Source organism: Bos taurus, chromosome 13 (assembly GCF_002263795.3).
Source record: "Bos taurus isolate L1 Dominette 01449 registration number 42190680 breed Hereford chromosome 13, ARS-UCD2.0, whole genome shotgun sequence".
NCBI lineage: Eukaryota > Metazoa > Chordata > Mammalia > Artiodactyla > Bovidae > Bos > Bos taurus.
The window spans coordinates 61,694,325-61,710,087 of NC_037340.1; the positions used below are offsets into that span (position 1 = coordinate 61,694,325).

General features: G+C 46.1%; 1 protein-coding gene across 9 annotated transcripts in view; it reads left to right on the forward strand.

Annotated features, from left to right (window-relative positions):
• The first annotated feature begins 59 nt into the window (after positions 1–59).
• Positions 60–15,763, forward strand: part of POFUT1 (protein O-fucosyltransferase 1) — a 40,475-nt gene continuing 24,771 nt past the window's right edge. For 4 of the 9 annotated variants that reach the window (NM_001043342.2, NM_001043345.2, NM_182986.2 and 1 more), the window contains 4 exon segments: positions 60–258; positions 2,048–2,169; positions 6,978–7,160; positions 8,314–8,426. In NM_001043342.2, coding sequence (NP_001036807.1) covers positions 126–258; positions 2,048–2,169; positions 6,978–7,160; positions 8,314–8,426 — 551 coding nt within the window. In that variant the 5' untranslated portion in view covers positions 60–125. 9 annotated transcript variants of the gene reach the window in all.

A 15,763-nucleotide genomic window follows, 5' to 3' on the forward strand; every position in this document is an offset into this window, starting at 1 on the left:
CCGGCTAGAGCGGCCGGGGCGGCGCGCGGGCGGCACGCGGGGATCGCCGGGAGCGGGGCGGACGCTCGCGCTCTTCCTTCCCTCCCAGTCTCCGCGCCGCGGCGCGCTCTGGCACTGGACCCGCTATGGGCGCCGCCGCGTGGGCACCGTCGCTCTTGCCGCCGCGTGTGTCTCTCCTGCTGCTGCTTTTGCCGCTCCCGGGGCTGCCCGTGGGCTCCTGGGATCCGGCCGGTTACCTGCTCTACTGCCCATGCATGGGTAAGGCCTCCCGAGCCTTCTGTCCAAGTGGGGAAACCGAGGCCCGGAAAGAAGCCACTCCTCTGAGGCGCCCAGAGACGCCTTGACAGGTCCGGGAACGGACTCCAACGCCGGACAGGGCCTGCTCCTCGGCTTTCTGCCCCTGTGGCAAAGACACTGAGGGGCTTCTCTGTCCAGCCTTCCATTTGGCAGATGAGAAAACCGAGGCCGGGAGAGGTTACGACGTGTCTTGCGCAAAGCCTGAGCCAGCCCCGAGTCCAGTAAATGGACTTAGTGGTGTAGGACTTGATGTCACTGACCCAATGCTGGTTCTGGGCGATTCGTTCAACACATGTTTATAAAGGCACCTACTGGGTGCCCAGCCCTGTTCTCTGCTCTAAGGATACGGTGGTGATAAGTCAGAAAGCTCTATGCCCTTGTAGAGCCTTCATTTTAGTTGAGAAAAACAGACCATAAAAGATAGGCATAAACAGTAAGTAATTGCATATCTTAAAGGAGAGTAAGTGCTATGGGAAAATTAAAATAGAGCACAGTAAGGGAGAATCTAAAAGCTGTCAGAGGGGTGCAGTTTAAATGGGGGTGGTGGAGTGTCATTTTAAAGTCACTCATTCCTAAAACCCTCCAGTCTCCTAACCATGATGGTCTGTCCCTCTGTGCATCATCTCCACCACACCCTTCTCTGGAGACGTTCCAGTTGCAGGCACAGTTATCCCTTTCTGTTCCTTACACAGGCTTAGTCCTGCAGCCTGCACTATTCCCTAACTGGGAACACCCTCCTCTTGCCTCTGTGCCAGACCAACGTCTTTCCATCCTCAGGCCACAGCTTATAAGTGTCGTCAGAAAGGACTTCAGTGACCTCAGCCCAAATAATCTCATCATTTCCTCCATCACCAAACATATTTGTTTATCTTTACTGTCACCCTGCCTTCCCTGGTGGCTCAGATGGTAAAGCGTCTGCCTGCAATGCGGAAGACCCGGGTTCGGGAAGATCCCCTGGAGAAGGAAATGGCACCCCACTCCAGTACTCTTGCCTGGAAAATTCCATGGATGGAGGAGCCTGGTAGGCTACAGTCCATGGGGTTGCGAAGAGTCAGACACGACTGAGCAACTTCTCTTCACTGTCACCCTACCTGGACTGTGAATGCCTTGAAGGCAGAGACCTTGACCTTCTTGCTCACTCCTGTGTCTCAGCACCTAGCAGAGATACTGACACATTGTGACCTCTCAACATTCTTTGTGGAATGAGTGAATGGATGCCATGCTGGGGAAGACAGAAACAATCAGATAGGGCCCTTCTCCCCGAGGCACTTACAGGCTGAGGAAAGGGCCAAAGGCCAGGAAATGGGAAAGGACATTCTAGGAAGAGTGGAAGAACCACAAGTAGCTTATCCAAGGTGGGAGACGGAGGATGGGGACTGAATATGGCAGAGGGGTCGTGAAAGGATCCCAGTGAGTGAGGCATTGGAGTTACCTGTTGTGTACAGAGGGGAGGAAATAGAAGGGCACCTCTGGCTGATGGAATAGCAAGAGCAAAGACGTGGGGGTGGGGATGGGAAGTGCAGAGCACGTTTGGGAAACAGCAAGAACCTGGAATGACTAAGGCAGAAGAGGCAGGGCCTGAAGGGCCTTGACCATCAGACCCAGGAGTCCAGACTTTGTCCCATGCTGCCAGCTCCCCTGGCTCTCCTTGGTATCCTGGTCCTCCCCATCCCTGGCTCCTTTTCTGAATCTTGCATACCCCAAGTCCTCAATGCCCCAGTCCTCACTTCACCTGCAATATACCATCCAGGGCGTTTTGGGAACCAGGCTGATCATTTCTTGGGCTCCCTGGCATTTGCAAAGCTGTTGAACCGCACCCTGGCTGTACCTCCTTGGATTGAGTACCAGCATCACAAGCCTCCTTTCACCAACGTGAGTACCTCCTGCCTGCTGTTTGCCCTTGTCTATCTTTCCCTAGTCATGCTCACCTCTGCTTGACCCCAAGTCCTTCTATAGGGTTTTATCTCCCATCCCCCTGAGTTTGCCCTCTCCACCACCCAGAACTGTACTCCCTGGCTAACTCACTAACATTTATTCAGCACCTGTTTTCTGAGCACTGCGTGAGGATTAATTATTTTCCTTTCACCACATTTCTATTAAGAAACAGGTTTAGAGGGGCTAGGTATTTTAGCACATTCACACAAGCAGAACTGGAATTCAAGCCCATGTCTGTGTGACTCCAGAGCCTGTGACTGGAAGCTCCAGACTCCATTTCCAGCCTTGTCTGGTCCCACCCATTGGTCACAGGTGATGGGTGCTATTATCAGTTATGAGGGAGAAACTGAGGCACAAGTTAGTTAATAACATGTCCAAGGTCACAAACTAGAGGAGTCTGGCTCCCACCTCATCACTGGGTCCCTTAGAATGAGAAGTCCAGCATTGTCTTAATTACTTGCATATTCTTTATGACTTCCACTGGCCTGATGTCTGTTTTTGTTCACTTTTAACTCCAGGGGTCTGGTAGTGGGAACTGAGTTAATATTTAGTGAATTGATTTTGAAAGTTCTTAATAAACTTCAAAAGGTTATATGCAAAATACCCATATTTCTTTCTTACAGCCTTTTCTCTGCATAGTTTTTATTTTTTCTTGTGCATGCCATTTTTAGAGAGATTTTTAACAGAGGATAAAAGCCAGAGTAATGAGGTCACAGCCTGAGTTGGCCAGTTACTAGCTGTGTACCTGGTCAGGGTATTTGACTTCCTTGTGCCTCAGTTTTCTCATCTTTAAAATAGGCTGGAAATAATTATTGCTCCTTCCCTCAGTGAGTTAGTGATGGTGGTATCCCTCCCTCTTAGAATCAGCTGAGCCGATCAATGTAAAGTGCTTATGACACAGAGAGTCCTCAGTAACTGGGCACAGCTGATGCTCTGACTTTTTGCACTTACTGTTACAGTTCAGACATGGCCCATTCATCTCCTTCTGGTTCACTTGCCTTTTCTTCTCAGCTAGGAGTCTTTCAGAGTCTCTTCTTGCGTTCTACAGGTTACTCAACCTACTTCAGTTGGACTTTCCTTCCCCAATGGGACTGTTCTCACAGAAGGTCACTAGAGACCTCAGAATTGCCAAACCCAGGGGTCATTTCTCGATCTCTATCTCATCTGACCTCCCGGTGGCACCTGGCCCCATGAGCCTGTCTTCTTGAACTTCCTTACTCCCCTGGCTTCCAAGACACAGCCTGTTCCTGCTTTAGCCTGACCTGTCTGCATTTTCCTCTTTGTGCTACAGCAAGGGCTCCTTTTTCCCCACCCACTGTTTAAATGTTGGTGTGTCTCCTGTTTCTGTTTGCTTGTTAGCTGTGTGACCTCAGATGAGTTATCTAGATTCTGTCCACCCGAGTTTCTTCATAAGTAAACTAGGGATGGCTGTATACCTACCTTTCACAATTATGGGGTCAAGTCCATGAAACATGATGAGTATAGCACCTGGCGCTAATCCAGCACTCAATAAATATTAGTTGCTTTTATTACCATTATTGGCTTTGTTCTAAGTTTCTGTTGACTCTTGCAGCTTTCATTATTCTCCATGTACCTTCCAAATTTATCTGTGGCCCTGACTCTCTGACCACAGGCCCAGTGTTTCAAACTCTTCAGCCCTAGAGTCTGCTTGGATGACCCACAGAGCCAGCACCTTCCCCTCAAACCTTGTTCCCGCCTGTATTTCTAGCCTTAGTTTATGTCATCTCCATTCACCTGGGTACCAAGCCAGGAACGTAGACGTCATCCTAAATGCTTCCCTTTACTGTGTACTTCACCTTTCTTTACATTTTCTAACCTGTCCATGCTTCCCCATCTCTCAGAGTTACGAGAGATGCTCAGACATATATGTTTTTTTTTTTTTTCTAATTTTATTTTATTTTTAAACTTTACATAATTGTATTAGTTTTGCCAAATATCAAAATGAATCCGCCACAGGTAAACATGTGTTCCCCATCCCGAACCCTCCTCCCTCCTCCCTCCCCATACCATCCCTCTGGGCCGTCCCAGTGCACCAGCCCCAAGCATCCAGCATCGTGCATTGAACCTGGACTGGTAACTCGTTTCCTACATGATATTTTACATGTTTCATTGCCATTCTCCCAAATCTTCCCACCCTCTCCCTCTCCCACAGAGTCCATAAGACTGTTCTATACATCAGTGTCTCTTTTGCTGTCTCGTACACCGGGTTATTGTTACCATCTTTCTAAATTCCATATATGCGTTAGTATACTGTACATATATATGTTGAAACAAAACAACAAAAATACATGTTGAATGAATTGTTGTTGTTTTGTCGCCAAGTTGTGTCTGACTCTTTGCGACCCCCTGGACTACAGCACACCAAGCTTCTCTGTCCTTCACTATCTCCCAGAGTTTGCTCAAACTCATGCCCATTGAGTCAGCGATGCTATCCGACCATCTCATCCTCTGTTGCCCCCTTCTCCTCCAACTCGTGTTGAATGAATACTTGAACAATAAAAGGACCATTGCAGTAGCCCCCTAATCTTTCTCTCCCTCCTCTAATCTTACCATCAGGACATTCTCTTTTCTGTCACCAGAGAGATCTTTCAGGAAAGCAGATCTCATATTATTTCTGCTTAAAATCCGTTGCATGACCTCATTGCTAATAAGTAAGGTTCTCAAAGTCTGCTCATTGGAACACCAGTGGCTTATGTAGAACCAGTGCAGTGGTTAAGTGAGTTTGGGAAATTGTGTTCTCAGTTCTTAATTCCCCCCAAATTTGGAGATTCAAAATCCACGTTAGTGTATTAAAGGCCCTGAGAAGTGCTGTCATAAAGAAACCTGCTTAACGTAGCTTTTCTCGGGCCTGTTTATTTCTGGAGGCTTTTTATTGCAGAACCCTTTACCCACCTGAACTAGTGGAACATGCTTGGGAACTCTGACCTGTAGGATAAAGTCTAAATTGTATTTCATAGTGTTCCAAGAAATTTTCTTAAGTCTCGAAAAATGCAGAGATTAATGTAATCATCATCCATGTACTCACCATTAGCAGTGATAATCATTAACATTTTCTTGTATTTGCTTCATCTTTTTTTGTTGTTAAGAAACAAAAGGTTACAGATAAAGTTGTTAAAAGATAAAGTCTATCCTGGTTAGAGGCTACTCCTAGTCCCTCCCCCACGCTCAGAGGCAACCACTATCATGGACTTAAGTATCTTTTTTTTTCTTTTTCTTATTTTTTTTTTCTTAGTGTCTTTCAGTGGAACTTCTTCCAAGTTCTTTCCAGTACTGCTTCCATTATGGCACTGAGCGTCCTTTATCCCTCTCCTGGTACAAAGGGCAAGAACTTGTCTAGGGCAAATACCTAGAGATAGAGGGTGCATTTAAAATTCTATTTTTAATAGATGCTCTAAAAAGTTATACTCTAAATGTATAACCTCTTAGAGGCTTTAAAATGTATGCCTCTACTATCAGCTATATCTTTTCCAATAATTAGAGTTAAGCTTTTAAAAAATATTTATTTTATGTATTTTTGGCTGCGCTGTGTCTTCGTTGCTGCGTGCAGCGAGTAGGGGCTACTCTTGGATGTGGTGCGCGGGCATCTCATCGCAGTGGTTTCTCTTGTTGCAGAGCGTGGCTCTAGGGTGTGAGAGCTTCAGTATTTGCGACATGTGGGCTCAGTAGTTGTGGCTCACAGGCTCTAGAGCACCGGCTCAGTAGTGTGGCACATAGGCTTGGTTGGTTCGCAGCATGTCGGATCTTCCTGGACCAGGGATCAAACCCATGTCCCTTGCATTGACAGGTGGACTCTTAACCGTTGGACCACCACAGAAGCCCAGAGTTAAGCTTTTAAACTTTTGTTGGTCTCTTGAGTAAGAAGTGGTGTCTTGTAGTTATTGTCATTTTCCTTTTCCTAATTCTAGTGAGCCTGCACATCTTTTGAGTGTATTGGCTATTTGGGTTCTCTTTGCTGTGAGCTGCTCACTCCTTTCCTGCCCATGTTTTCTTTTATGTCATTTATCTTCTTTCTTACAAATCAGTAGGCATTTTTGAACATGAAGTACATTAGTATTTGTCCTTTAGTTTACAGATGTTTTCTCCCAGCCTCTGTTCTAAGCTTGGTGTCATTTGTCAAAAGTTTGTCACTGACATGAAGTCTAAGATCTCTGGGTCATAGAGTGTATGGATTTGTTGGTTTTTTTTTTAATTAAAAATTTTCTTATTTACTTGTGGTTGCACTGGGTCTCTGTTGCTGTGTGCGGGCTTTCTCTAGTTGTGAGCATGGGCTACTCCTAGTTGCGGTGCACAGGGCTTCTCATCGTGGTGGCTTCTCTTGTTGCGGCGCACAGGCTCTAGGCGCACAGGCTTCAGTAATTGCAGTACACAGGCTCAGTAGCTGTGGTGTGCAGCTCTAGGGTGTGAGGGCTTCATTAGTTGTGGCGCATAGGCTCAGTAGTTGCGTTTCTTGGGCCCTGAAGTGCACAGGCTTCAGTAGTCGAGGCTCACGGGCTCTAGAGTGTGGGCTCAGTAGTGGTGCACACAGCTTAGTTGCTCTGTGGCATGTGGAATCTTCCTGGACCAGGGATTGAACCCATATCCCCTGCATTGGCAGGCGGGTTCTTATCCACTGCACCACCAGGGAAGTCCTAGAATATATGGTTTTAATGGATGTCTTTGAAGCAGCCACTAGGATACTGAGGGGAGGACCCTCCACCCCCTGCTTTTCCCCACTTTTCTTGTAGGTCCATGTGTCCTACCAGAAGTACTTCAAGCTGGAGCCCCTCCAGGCCTACCATCGAGTCATCAGCCTGGAGGACTTCATGGAGAAGCTGGCACCCACCCACTGGCCCCCTGAGAAGCGGGTGGCATACTGCTTTGAGGTGGCAGCCCAGCGAAGTCCTGATAAGAAGACATGCCCCATGAAGGTGGGTTCTGTGGGTCAGGGGGGCCCTTTCTGCCTGTTCCAGTTCCTCTAGGCCCTGAGACACTGCAGGATAGCAATATGTGGGGGAAGGCACCAGAAGAGCCTGGACTAGAAAGATGGAGATTTAAGCCGCATTTCTGGCATTTGTCAGCAGTGTCACTTTGAGCAGAGGAGTTTGCTTCCTCTGAGCCTTTATTTCTACCTACAAAATAAAGACGCCAGTCCCTGCTGTGTCTTGCTCACGAAGTATCATGAGGGCCAGGAATAAGAATGCTTGTAAACTGAAAAGTACCACATCAGTAATGATAGCTAGTACTCACACAGCACTTATAACATGCTAGGTACCATGTTAAGAGCTTTTCACGTATTATCCCACTTAGTCCTTCAACTGTTTCATGAGGAAAATACTATTATTATCCTCATTTTATAGAGAGGACACTGAGTGCAGCAAAGAGAGGTTCAATATTTTGCCCCAAATCATATAGCAAATAAGTTGTGGTAATATGACTCCATTTTCCACCCTCCTAACTTGTATATTTTCTTGCCTCTCAGCAGGTAAATGCGAGGCTGTCATATTTATCAGAAATTTGTAAATTTCTGGCACTTTGGGAGTAAGACAATCCCCAATATGTCTTTCAGTGTTTTGCTAAAGTCTGGGTAGGGTAGGTGAAGCCACGAAATCTGAGAAAGGAAACCTTGCTTTCAGTCCCAATATTGCCCTCACTTGCTCTGTGAGCTTGAGCCAATGTCTTACCTTGTCTGGGCCCTGGTTTCCATCTTGAAAATAAGAGCATGGATTAGCTGATCTTGAAAGTCTCTTGGAGCTCTTAATCCATGGTCCCAAGTCCAAGGTCACCTCCCTCCCCAGACCCCCACCAATGCTGCAGGATTGGCAGGACATGGCATGTGAGCAGGAAAGACTCCTTCAGATATTGTGGTGAACATTTCCTGCTGAAAACCAGCCTGGAGGCCGAGCCAGCCTCCTCAGCCCCCAGCCCAGGAATTATGAAGTGACATTCCTACTTGCCCATCCTATGAGAGCATTTCAGACCGAGTCAGATAGTACAGGGTTTCCCCATCCACAGTTCCTTGGCCCCAATCCCACCTGGCTTTCCTTCTTGCCCAGTAAGCGTTTGGCTACTCTCTTTCTCCAGGAAGGAAATCCCTTTGGCCCATTTTGGGATCAGTTTCATGTGAGTTTCAACAAGTCCGAGCTTTTTGCAGGCATTTCCTTCAGTGCCTCCTACAAAGACCAGTGGATCCAGAGGTATGTGGAGGGGGCATTTTTGCTGGGATTAGGGGAGGAGTGGGGGGCCCACGGGCATTCAGCACTTTCCTGGTCCTCTTCCCTCTACCACACCCTGCACCCTGATGTATGAGACCAAAGGTGCGGCTGTTCTGTCTGTTGAACTTGGGATTCTATGTGATCTGTTCCCATCTCAACGCCTGACACGGTGGGACGTTGACCTGCCACGAGGTTGAGCAAGAGTTTATCAGCCGATAAAGGATGTCATAAAAAGAATATTGTGCAGTCACATGCATCTCAATTTCCTCCTTGAGGCGTGAGAATCACTCCCCTGTTACCTTCCTCTTCACAAGGTGAAAATTGGAAGCCTCTTCTAGAGAAGAACAGCTTCAGGTGCAGACTGAGAAATGATGTCATCCTGATAATAATTGGATGTGCTTTATTAATTGCATTCCAGTAAACCCTATTTAAAAAAAAAATAGGTTAGCAGGGCATAGGCACAGGCTGTGAAATATTTATAGAGCGTCTGTCACGTATGAGACATAGTGCTCAAAGGCCAGAGGTGATACATAAAAATGAGGAAGACCCAGTCTCAGCCTTCAGCCGCCTGCAGTCTAGATAAAATGATGACACTAACATAGTACACTTGCCACTGATGCTATAGCATGGCCAGAAAGAGCAGGGGCTTAGACGTCAGACCTGGGTTAGGAGCCATGAGGGGCTTATGAATTTTTGCGTGGTCCCAGCAAGGCAAAGGAAGACTGATTTACCATTAGACAGCCCTGAGCTCTCAGGTAGCCCTTTCTTTATCAGATAACCCTGAGTGGCCGGTCAAACTGTCTGACCTGAGCTTCCTTCCCCCTTGGTTTAATGGAAGGAGCACTATGGTATCTGCCTCCTAGTGTATAAATCACATGACACATGGTAGACAGGCCGGTCTCATATGTTACTTGTTACATAACATAGATGGGCCGGTCCATGTTACTTGTTACTGTTATTCACATACTTTATTTTATTTAAGCCTTTGAAAAGTTTCATGAAGGTATTATGATCCATTTCCATTTGACTGGTGAGGAAACCGAGATCGGTGAGGTTATTTAAATAACTTGCCCAAAGTAATGCAGCTGTTGAGTGGGCAGCTGGGGTCTGTGTGTAAGGCTTTCATAGTTAATAAAAACTAATATTTATTTAGTGCATACTGTGTGCCAGTTGTTGTACTAAGTCTTCTCTACCTGAGTCTTCCAAGATAATAGCTCATTTAATACATTCACAAGTCTGTGACACAAGTGTTACTGTCATCTCTGCTGCACAGGTAAGGAAATTGAGGCAGAGAGAAGTGAAATCACTTGCCTGGGCTCGATGCGGCAGAGCTGTGATTTGAACCCAGGCCACCTGACTCCAGAGCACGCATTCTTCATCACTGTGGAGAAAAGAGCTGTGCCTTAAACAGCTCCCAGTTCCTATTTGGGGCTTGTGTTCAGAGCTAATTCATGAGCTACTAAGGAGACTCAATCCTGGCAGAGTCTTACCCCCCTCATAGTTGATCCTGCATAGGAAATTGTTGATTTCCATTTAATTACCTGCTTGGTCCTCCCCATTCAGCTCTGAATGAATCCAGAGCTATTGCCAGAAGGCAGACTGTCCTCAGAGGATGGAGATTTGCTTCTAAAATGCTGGGGGGAAATGACACCAGTTCTAAAAGCAAATTCCAAAAAGCCAAAAAAGCACACAATCCTGGTTGCAGAACGGACAATGCTACATGGATGCATCAGTCAGACTGTTGCTGAAACACTTGTTCATGGCTGCCCCATCCTCTTGTTTGAGTTTGTTGAGTTGTAGGAATTAATGTAAGGGCTTGGGTAAGCTTTTGCCTTTGAGCCAACTTTTTAGGTGTACTTTCTTGCTGTCGGAAGTTGTCCTTCCATTGCAGGAGTGTGGGTGTCTGGGGAATAGCACTGGCAAGAGTCAGGTGCTTCCCTGTTCACTGGGTAACTGTAGGTTGCTTCCCTTCTTAGGCCACAGTGCTCAATCTATAAAATGAAGGGATTGAGCAAGATGGATCATTTTCTTTCTTTTTTAAACAATTAATAAGATGACATTTGTTTTTTTGTTTGTTTTTGGTTTTTAAAATATATTCATTTATTTGGCTGTACTGGGTTTTAGTTGCAGCATGCAGGATCTTTATGGGCTTCCCTGGAGGCTCAGTGGTAAAGAATCCATGTGTACTGCAGGAGACTCGGGTTCGATCCCTGGGTTGGGAAGATCCTCTGGAGAAAGTGGCAACCCATTCCAGTATTCTTGCCTGGAGAATCCCCATGGATAGAGGAACCTGGTGGACTACAGTCCATGGGGTCACACAGAGTCAGACATGACTGAGCATGTGTGCATGCATATGTGGGATCTTTCGTTGCAGCATGAGGGATCTAGTTCCCTGACCAGGGATTGAACCTGGGCCTCTTGCATTGGAAGCAGAGTCCTAGCCACTCCACCACCAGAAAAGTTCTAAGATCAGTCGTTTTCAAACTGTTCTTTGAATTTTAAAGCTGTGGAGAAGCGCTTGTAGTGCCATGGGGGGGCCAAGTTAGAGCTGTTCAGTTCCCCTCTCCCACTACCAATCAGTAACCCTCTTGTATATCAGCTAAAAGTTTCAGTGGTCACAGGTCTGGGTGTACCAGGTTTAAATTAGGTACCTGTAAGAGAAACCCCCAATTAACAGCAGACTAGCAAGACAAAAGTTTATTGTTTTCTTATGTAAAAGAGGACTGCAACCCAGGGCTGCGTGGCGGCTCCCTTGTGTCTAGGAATTAGGCTCCCATCTCTGCTTAGCTGTTCCGTTACTGGCTTTTATCCTTAGTGTCACCTCATGGGTCAAGATAACTGATGAAACCCCAGGCAGCTGGGGGTACAAAAGGGGCAGAAGAAGGGCCCCTCCTCACTTTTCTAAGGAGCCCTCCTTACAGCTTGCTTACACCAGCTCATTGGCCAGTACTTAGATGTGCAGCCATACCTAGCCCCAAGAAGTACTGAGAAATGTATTTTGGGCTTCTGTGTGTCCAGCTTGAAAGTTGGGTTCTAGAAGAAGAGAATAAGGTTATTTCTTCCCCACTGAGGATCTTTTCATCTCTGCTGGTTCTGAATCTATGAATACCCTGATGGAGGTTTAATTCAATAGACATTTATTGCACTTTCACTGTTGGAAGACTGTGAATTATCAGGCTGAACCATTCTCTTGGCATGAATGCAACACGTATTTGAGCATGTCGCTTATCGTTCTCCCTGGCTGTAGCCTTCCTGAGTGGATATAAACAGGTGACATGCAATTGGCAGGGCTGAAACCTTAAGGATGAGAAGGAGCCAGTCATGAAGACAGCTGCAGAGAAAGGCAGTTTTTCATGCCACAACCGAGAGCTAGACTCTGCCTCGTTCATGTGCCTACATCCTCTGTACCCTGCATAATGTCCATTCACTGGTATCTGTTGGGCACACACATAGGTGCTGTGCATGGAGAAACCCCAGCTTGGTAGGGGGGTCTCAGTGGAGTCAGTGTAATGGTAAAACACCCCACAGGCTCACTGCTCCCCATAGTAGGAAAGTGTCCCTTATTCAGCTGGACAGCTACGAGGCTCAGGGCCTGACTTAGGGTCACCAGCCAGGGATTTGAAAAGATGGAGCTAGTCAAGCTTTCTTTCCAAACAGGACCCTCATTCCCCACTTTCACTCCAAACACCAGTCTCCTCATTGGGAGCAAAGGAGTGCATCAGTTTGGCTTCTCACTGCTTGTCATGTCAGTAAGGATGTCGCATCCAGATCCAACCAAGATGGCTGTGTGAGCTGATCCAGATCCAGGTAAAAGGGTCACATATTCCAGACTTGGAATTCACCAAGGGTCAGCAGCAGATTCTTTCCAGGAGGTCAAGGAGGGCAGAGGTCCTGGTTTTATCCTAACGTTCCAGCCCCCTGCTGCTGCTGCTGCTGCTAAGTCACTTCAGTCGTGTCCGACTCTATGCGACCCCATAGACAGCAGCCCACCAGACTCCCCCGTCCCTGGGATTCTCCAGGCAAGAACACTGGAGTGGGTTGCCATTTCCTTCTCCAATGCATGAAAGTGAAAAGTGAAAGTGAAGTCGCTCAGTCGTGTCTGACTCTTAGGAAGTCACAACTTTGTTTTTCATTTGAAGTCCTTTAAGGTAGCCTCTGAAAGTCACTTAAGGGCCTGGCCCATAGGAGGTACTCAGTTACTGTTCACTTCTTCTTTTAACTCCTGACTACCTGATCTGGTCTTTCTGGTGAGATCCCTGGCTCATTCATTCATTCTAAGTATATTCATTGCACCTACTATGCGTTAAGGCCTGCACTGAGACTGGAAATCAGAAGAATAAGCCACAGATTCACCTTTTGAGGAACTTATTGACTGGATGGGGGAGCTGGGAGTGAGGTACAATAGTTAAAACAAAGGTTCTGGAGGATTCTGCCTGGATTCAAATCCCTGTTCTGCCACTTTGTAGCTGTGTGACCATGGACATGCTACTTAACCGTTCTGTGTCTCAGTTTCCTTATCTGTGAAGTGAGAATAATGGCAGTACTTGCCTCATGGGGGCTCTTAAGAGACTCAAATGAGTTAATGTACACAAAAGAACTAGAACACTGCCTGTCCCGTATATGTACATATAAAATTAAACTCTGCAAGACATGTGTTAGATAGAGCCAGGCTGTTGATGAACACTTGCTCATTGCTTCCTTGGCACAGGGTTTGCACTCGTGTATGTGGCCTTCACCGTGAACAAAAGTACTCGGGGTCTAGTCTCATGTCAGTGGACAGGGAATGTGGTTACTGAGCACATCATTGTGCAGGAAGCAGCAAAGGAGAAGTGGGATGGAACCCACTCCTAGGAGTTGAGGCTTGGGTGTGGCAACTGGTCTCGGAAGTTTGGAGGTGTTTGTGGTGTTTGGTCAGGTGTGAATAAAGAGTGGCCTGTCCATTGCAGCTCTTTTGCATGGGGGAAAGATTGGAACGGCCTCACTGACCAGCAGGAGGGGACTAGATAGACAAACTGATTTCTTCATGCAGATGGAAAACTTCAGGAGATGTTAATGTGATCCACACCATCAACATGGCCAAATCTCTGAAACAGAGAGTTAAATTTTTCAAAAGTTGTAATAGATTACATGCAGTATAATGACAATGATGGATATGGTGAGAGACAGAATTTTGTGAGAGCTTTCTTACATGCCAAGCACTGTTCTAAATGCTTTGCTTGTATTAATCCATTTGATCTTCTCAACAGCCCTCTGAAGTGGGAACTGTTATCAGCTCTATTATACAGATAAGAAAACTGAGGCACAGAATGGTTTTAGTCACCTGCCCAAGTTAGTGACATAGCCAACATTAGAACAAGGTCTTTGGGCTCTATAGTGCACACTTTCACCATTGCACTGTGTAAAGAGCACACAGGATGATACCTTTTTATACAAATAGTGAAAGTGCGACCATTCATAAAACCGCAGTATCTGGAAAGAGGAGGAAGAGGGAAAGAGACCATAGGATAGAGCTTTTATTTAGGTGTGTATTTTTAAAAATCTGAAACAAAGTAAAGTATTAATATTTGCTAATTTGAGTCACAGATATGTGGACTGTTAAATCATTTTCTCTTTTCCTGCATGCTCTGAAATATTTAGTCATTTTTCACTAAAACTTTTACTGAGGTAATTGTAGGTTCACGTGCACTTGTAAGAAATATTAATTATACAGAGAAATCCCCAGTGCCCTTTACCCAGTTCTCCCCAATGGTAACATTTTGTGAAACTATAGCACAGTATCAAAACCAGGATGTTGACCTTGGTACAATCCATCCATCTTATTTGGATTTCCCCAGTTTTACTTGAACTCACTTCTCTGTGTGTGTATATTTAGTTTTATTCAGTTTTATCATGTGTATGTTCGTATATCCATTACCACAGTCAAGATACAGAACAGTTCTAACATCACAGAGGTCCTTGTGTGGCCAGTTTATAACCACACCCACCTACACACACACACACACACACACAGCCTAGTCCCTGGTGACCAGTAATCCCATCTCCATTTCTTTTTTCTCTACTTGTCATTTCACAAATATTACATAATAGAATCCTTCACTGTGTGACCTTTTAAGATTGGCTTTTTTCCACTCAGGATTCCCTTGAGATCCATCCAAGTTGCAGTAGTGTTCTGTGGTGTGGGTTTGCTACAGTTTGTTCAACAAGTCACTTGTTGAACGACATCTGAGCTGTTTCCAGTTTTTGACTATTATGAATAAAGCTGCTGCGAACATTCACATGTGTTCATGTGTCAATAGAGGCTTCCATTTCTCTGGGATAAATGCCCAAGCATACAGTTGCTGGGTCATATGGTAATTGCTTGTCTAGTTTTATAAAAAAAACTGCCAGACTGTTTTCCAGAGTGACTGTACCTTTTTCATAATTTTAGGGAAAGGATTTTGACTGGCAGAGGGAAGGCATACCAGGTGGAAGGGAAAAGTCTGCAGAGATCTGGAGTTGGAAAGTACTTTGCAAGTTTATGGAAGAGTGGGGCATCTTGTGTTGCTGGAATATAGTCTGGCCTTAGCTAATGAGAGAACACAGGTTTGCTCTTCACTCATGCAATCAACAAATCTTTACTGAGCTCTTATGTGTATCTAGACACTGTTCTGGGCACACAGAGATACTGCCTTCAGAAGCCTGAGTCCAGCAGAAAAGATGGGTGAAAGAATGACAAGGTGCACTGTGAACAAGGGGAAGGGAGAGCCTTCGGCAGGGGATGATGGGGGCATCTTCAGACCTCTGGTGCTCTCATGAAAGCAGGGATCACGCCTGTGTTACTCTCCTCTGGGCCTCAGCATGTAGTAGGCAATCAGTAGATATGCGTTAAGTGTTGAGTGAATGATCTCATCCACTGTACACGCTCTCTGTGAGTGTGACCTGTTAGCAGCTGCACTTCCTAATCCCACCGTGTGAGTAAAAGGGCAGAGACTCAGTCTAGACACCCCACCCTGGAGTGAATTACCGCCCCACAGATTGGAAGCCAGCATGACATACAAAGGGCTGGAATGCTCTACTGTAAATTTTTAATTGTTAAACAAGCAAAGAAGGTTGTAAATTCCTCGTGGCGGGACAGTATTGCATATTGTGGCTGTTGCCGCTGCCAAGGTCTCTTATCAGCCCGTTGGTGTTTCACAACCTCTCGTGCTTCTTGCATGTTACAGGGGCCCCTCCACAGGGTCTCTGGGACATGGTGCAATGCCATCCTTTTTCCCGTGGGGGTGGCAACCAGACTCTCTGTGCATCGTCTGTCTGACTTCTTCTCATTTTGTCTCCTGCCT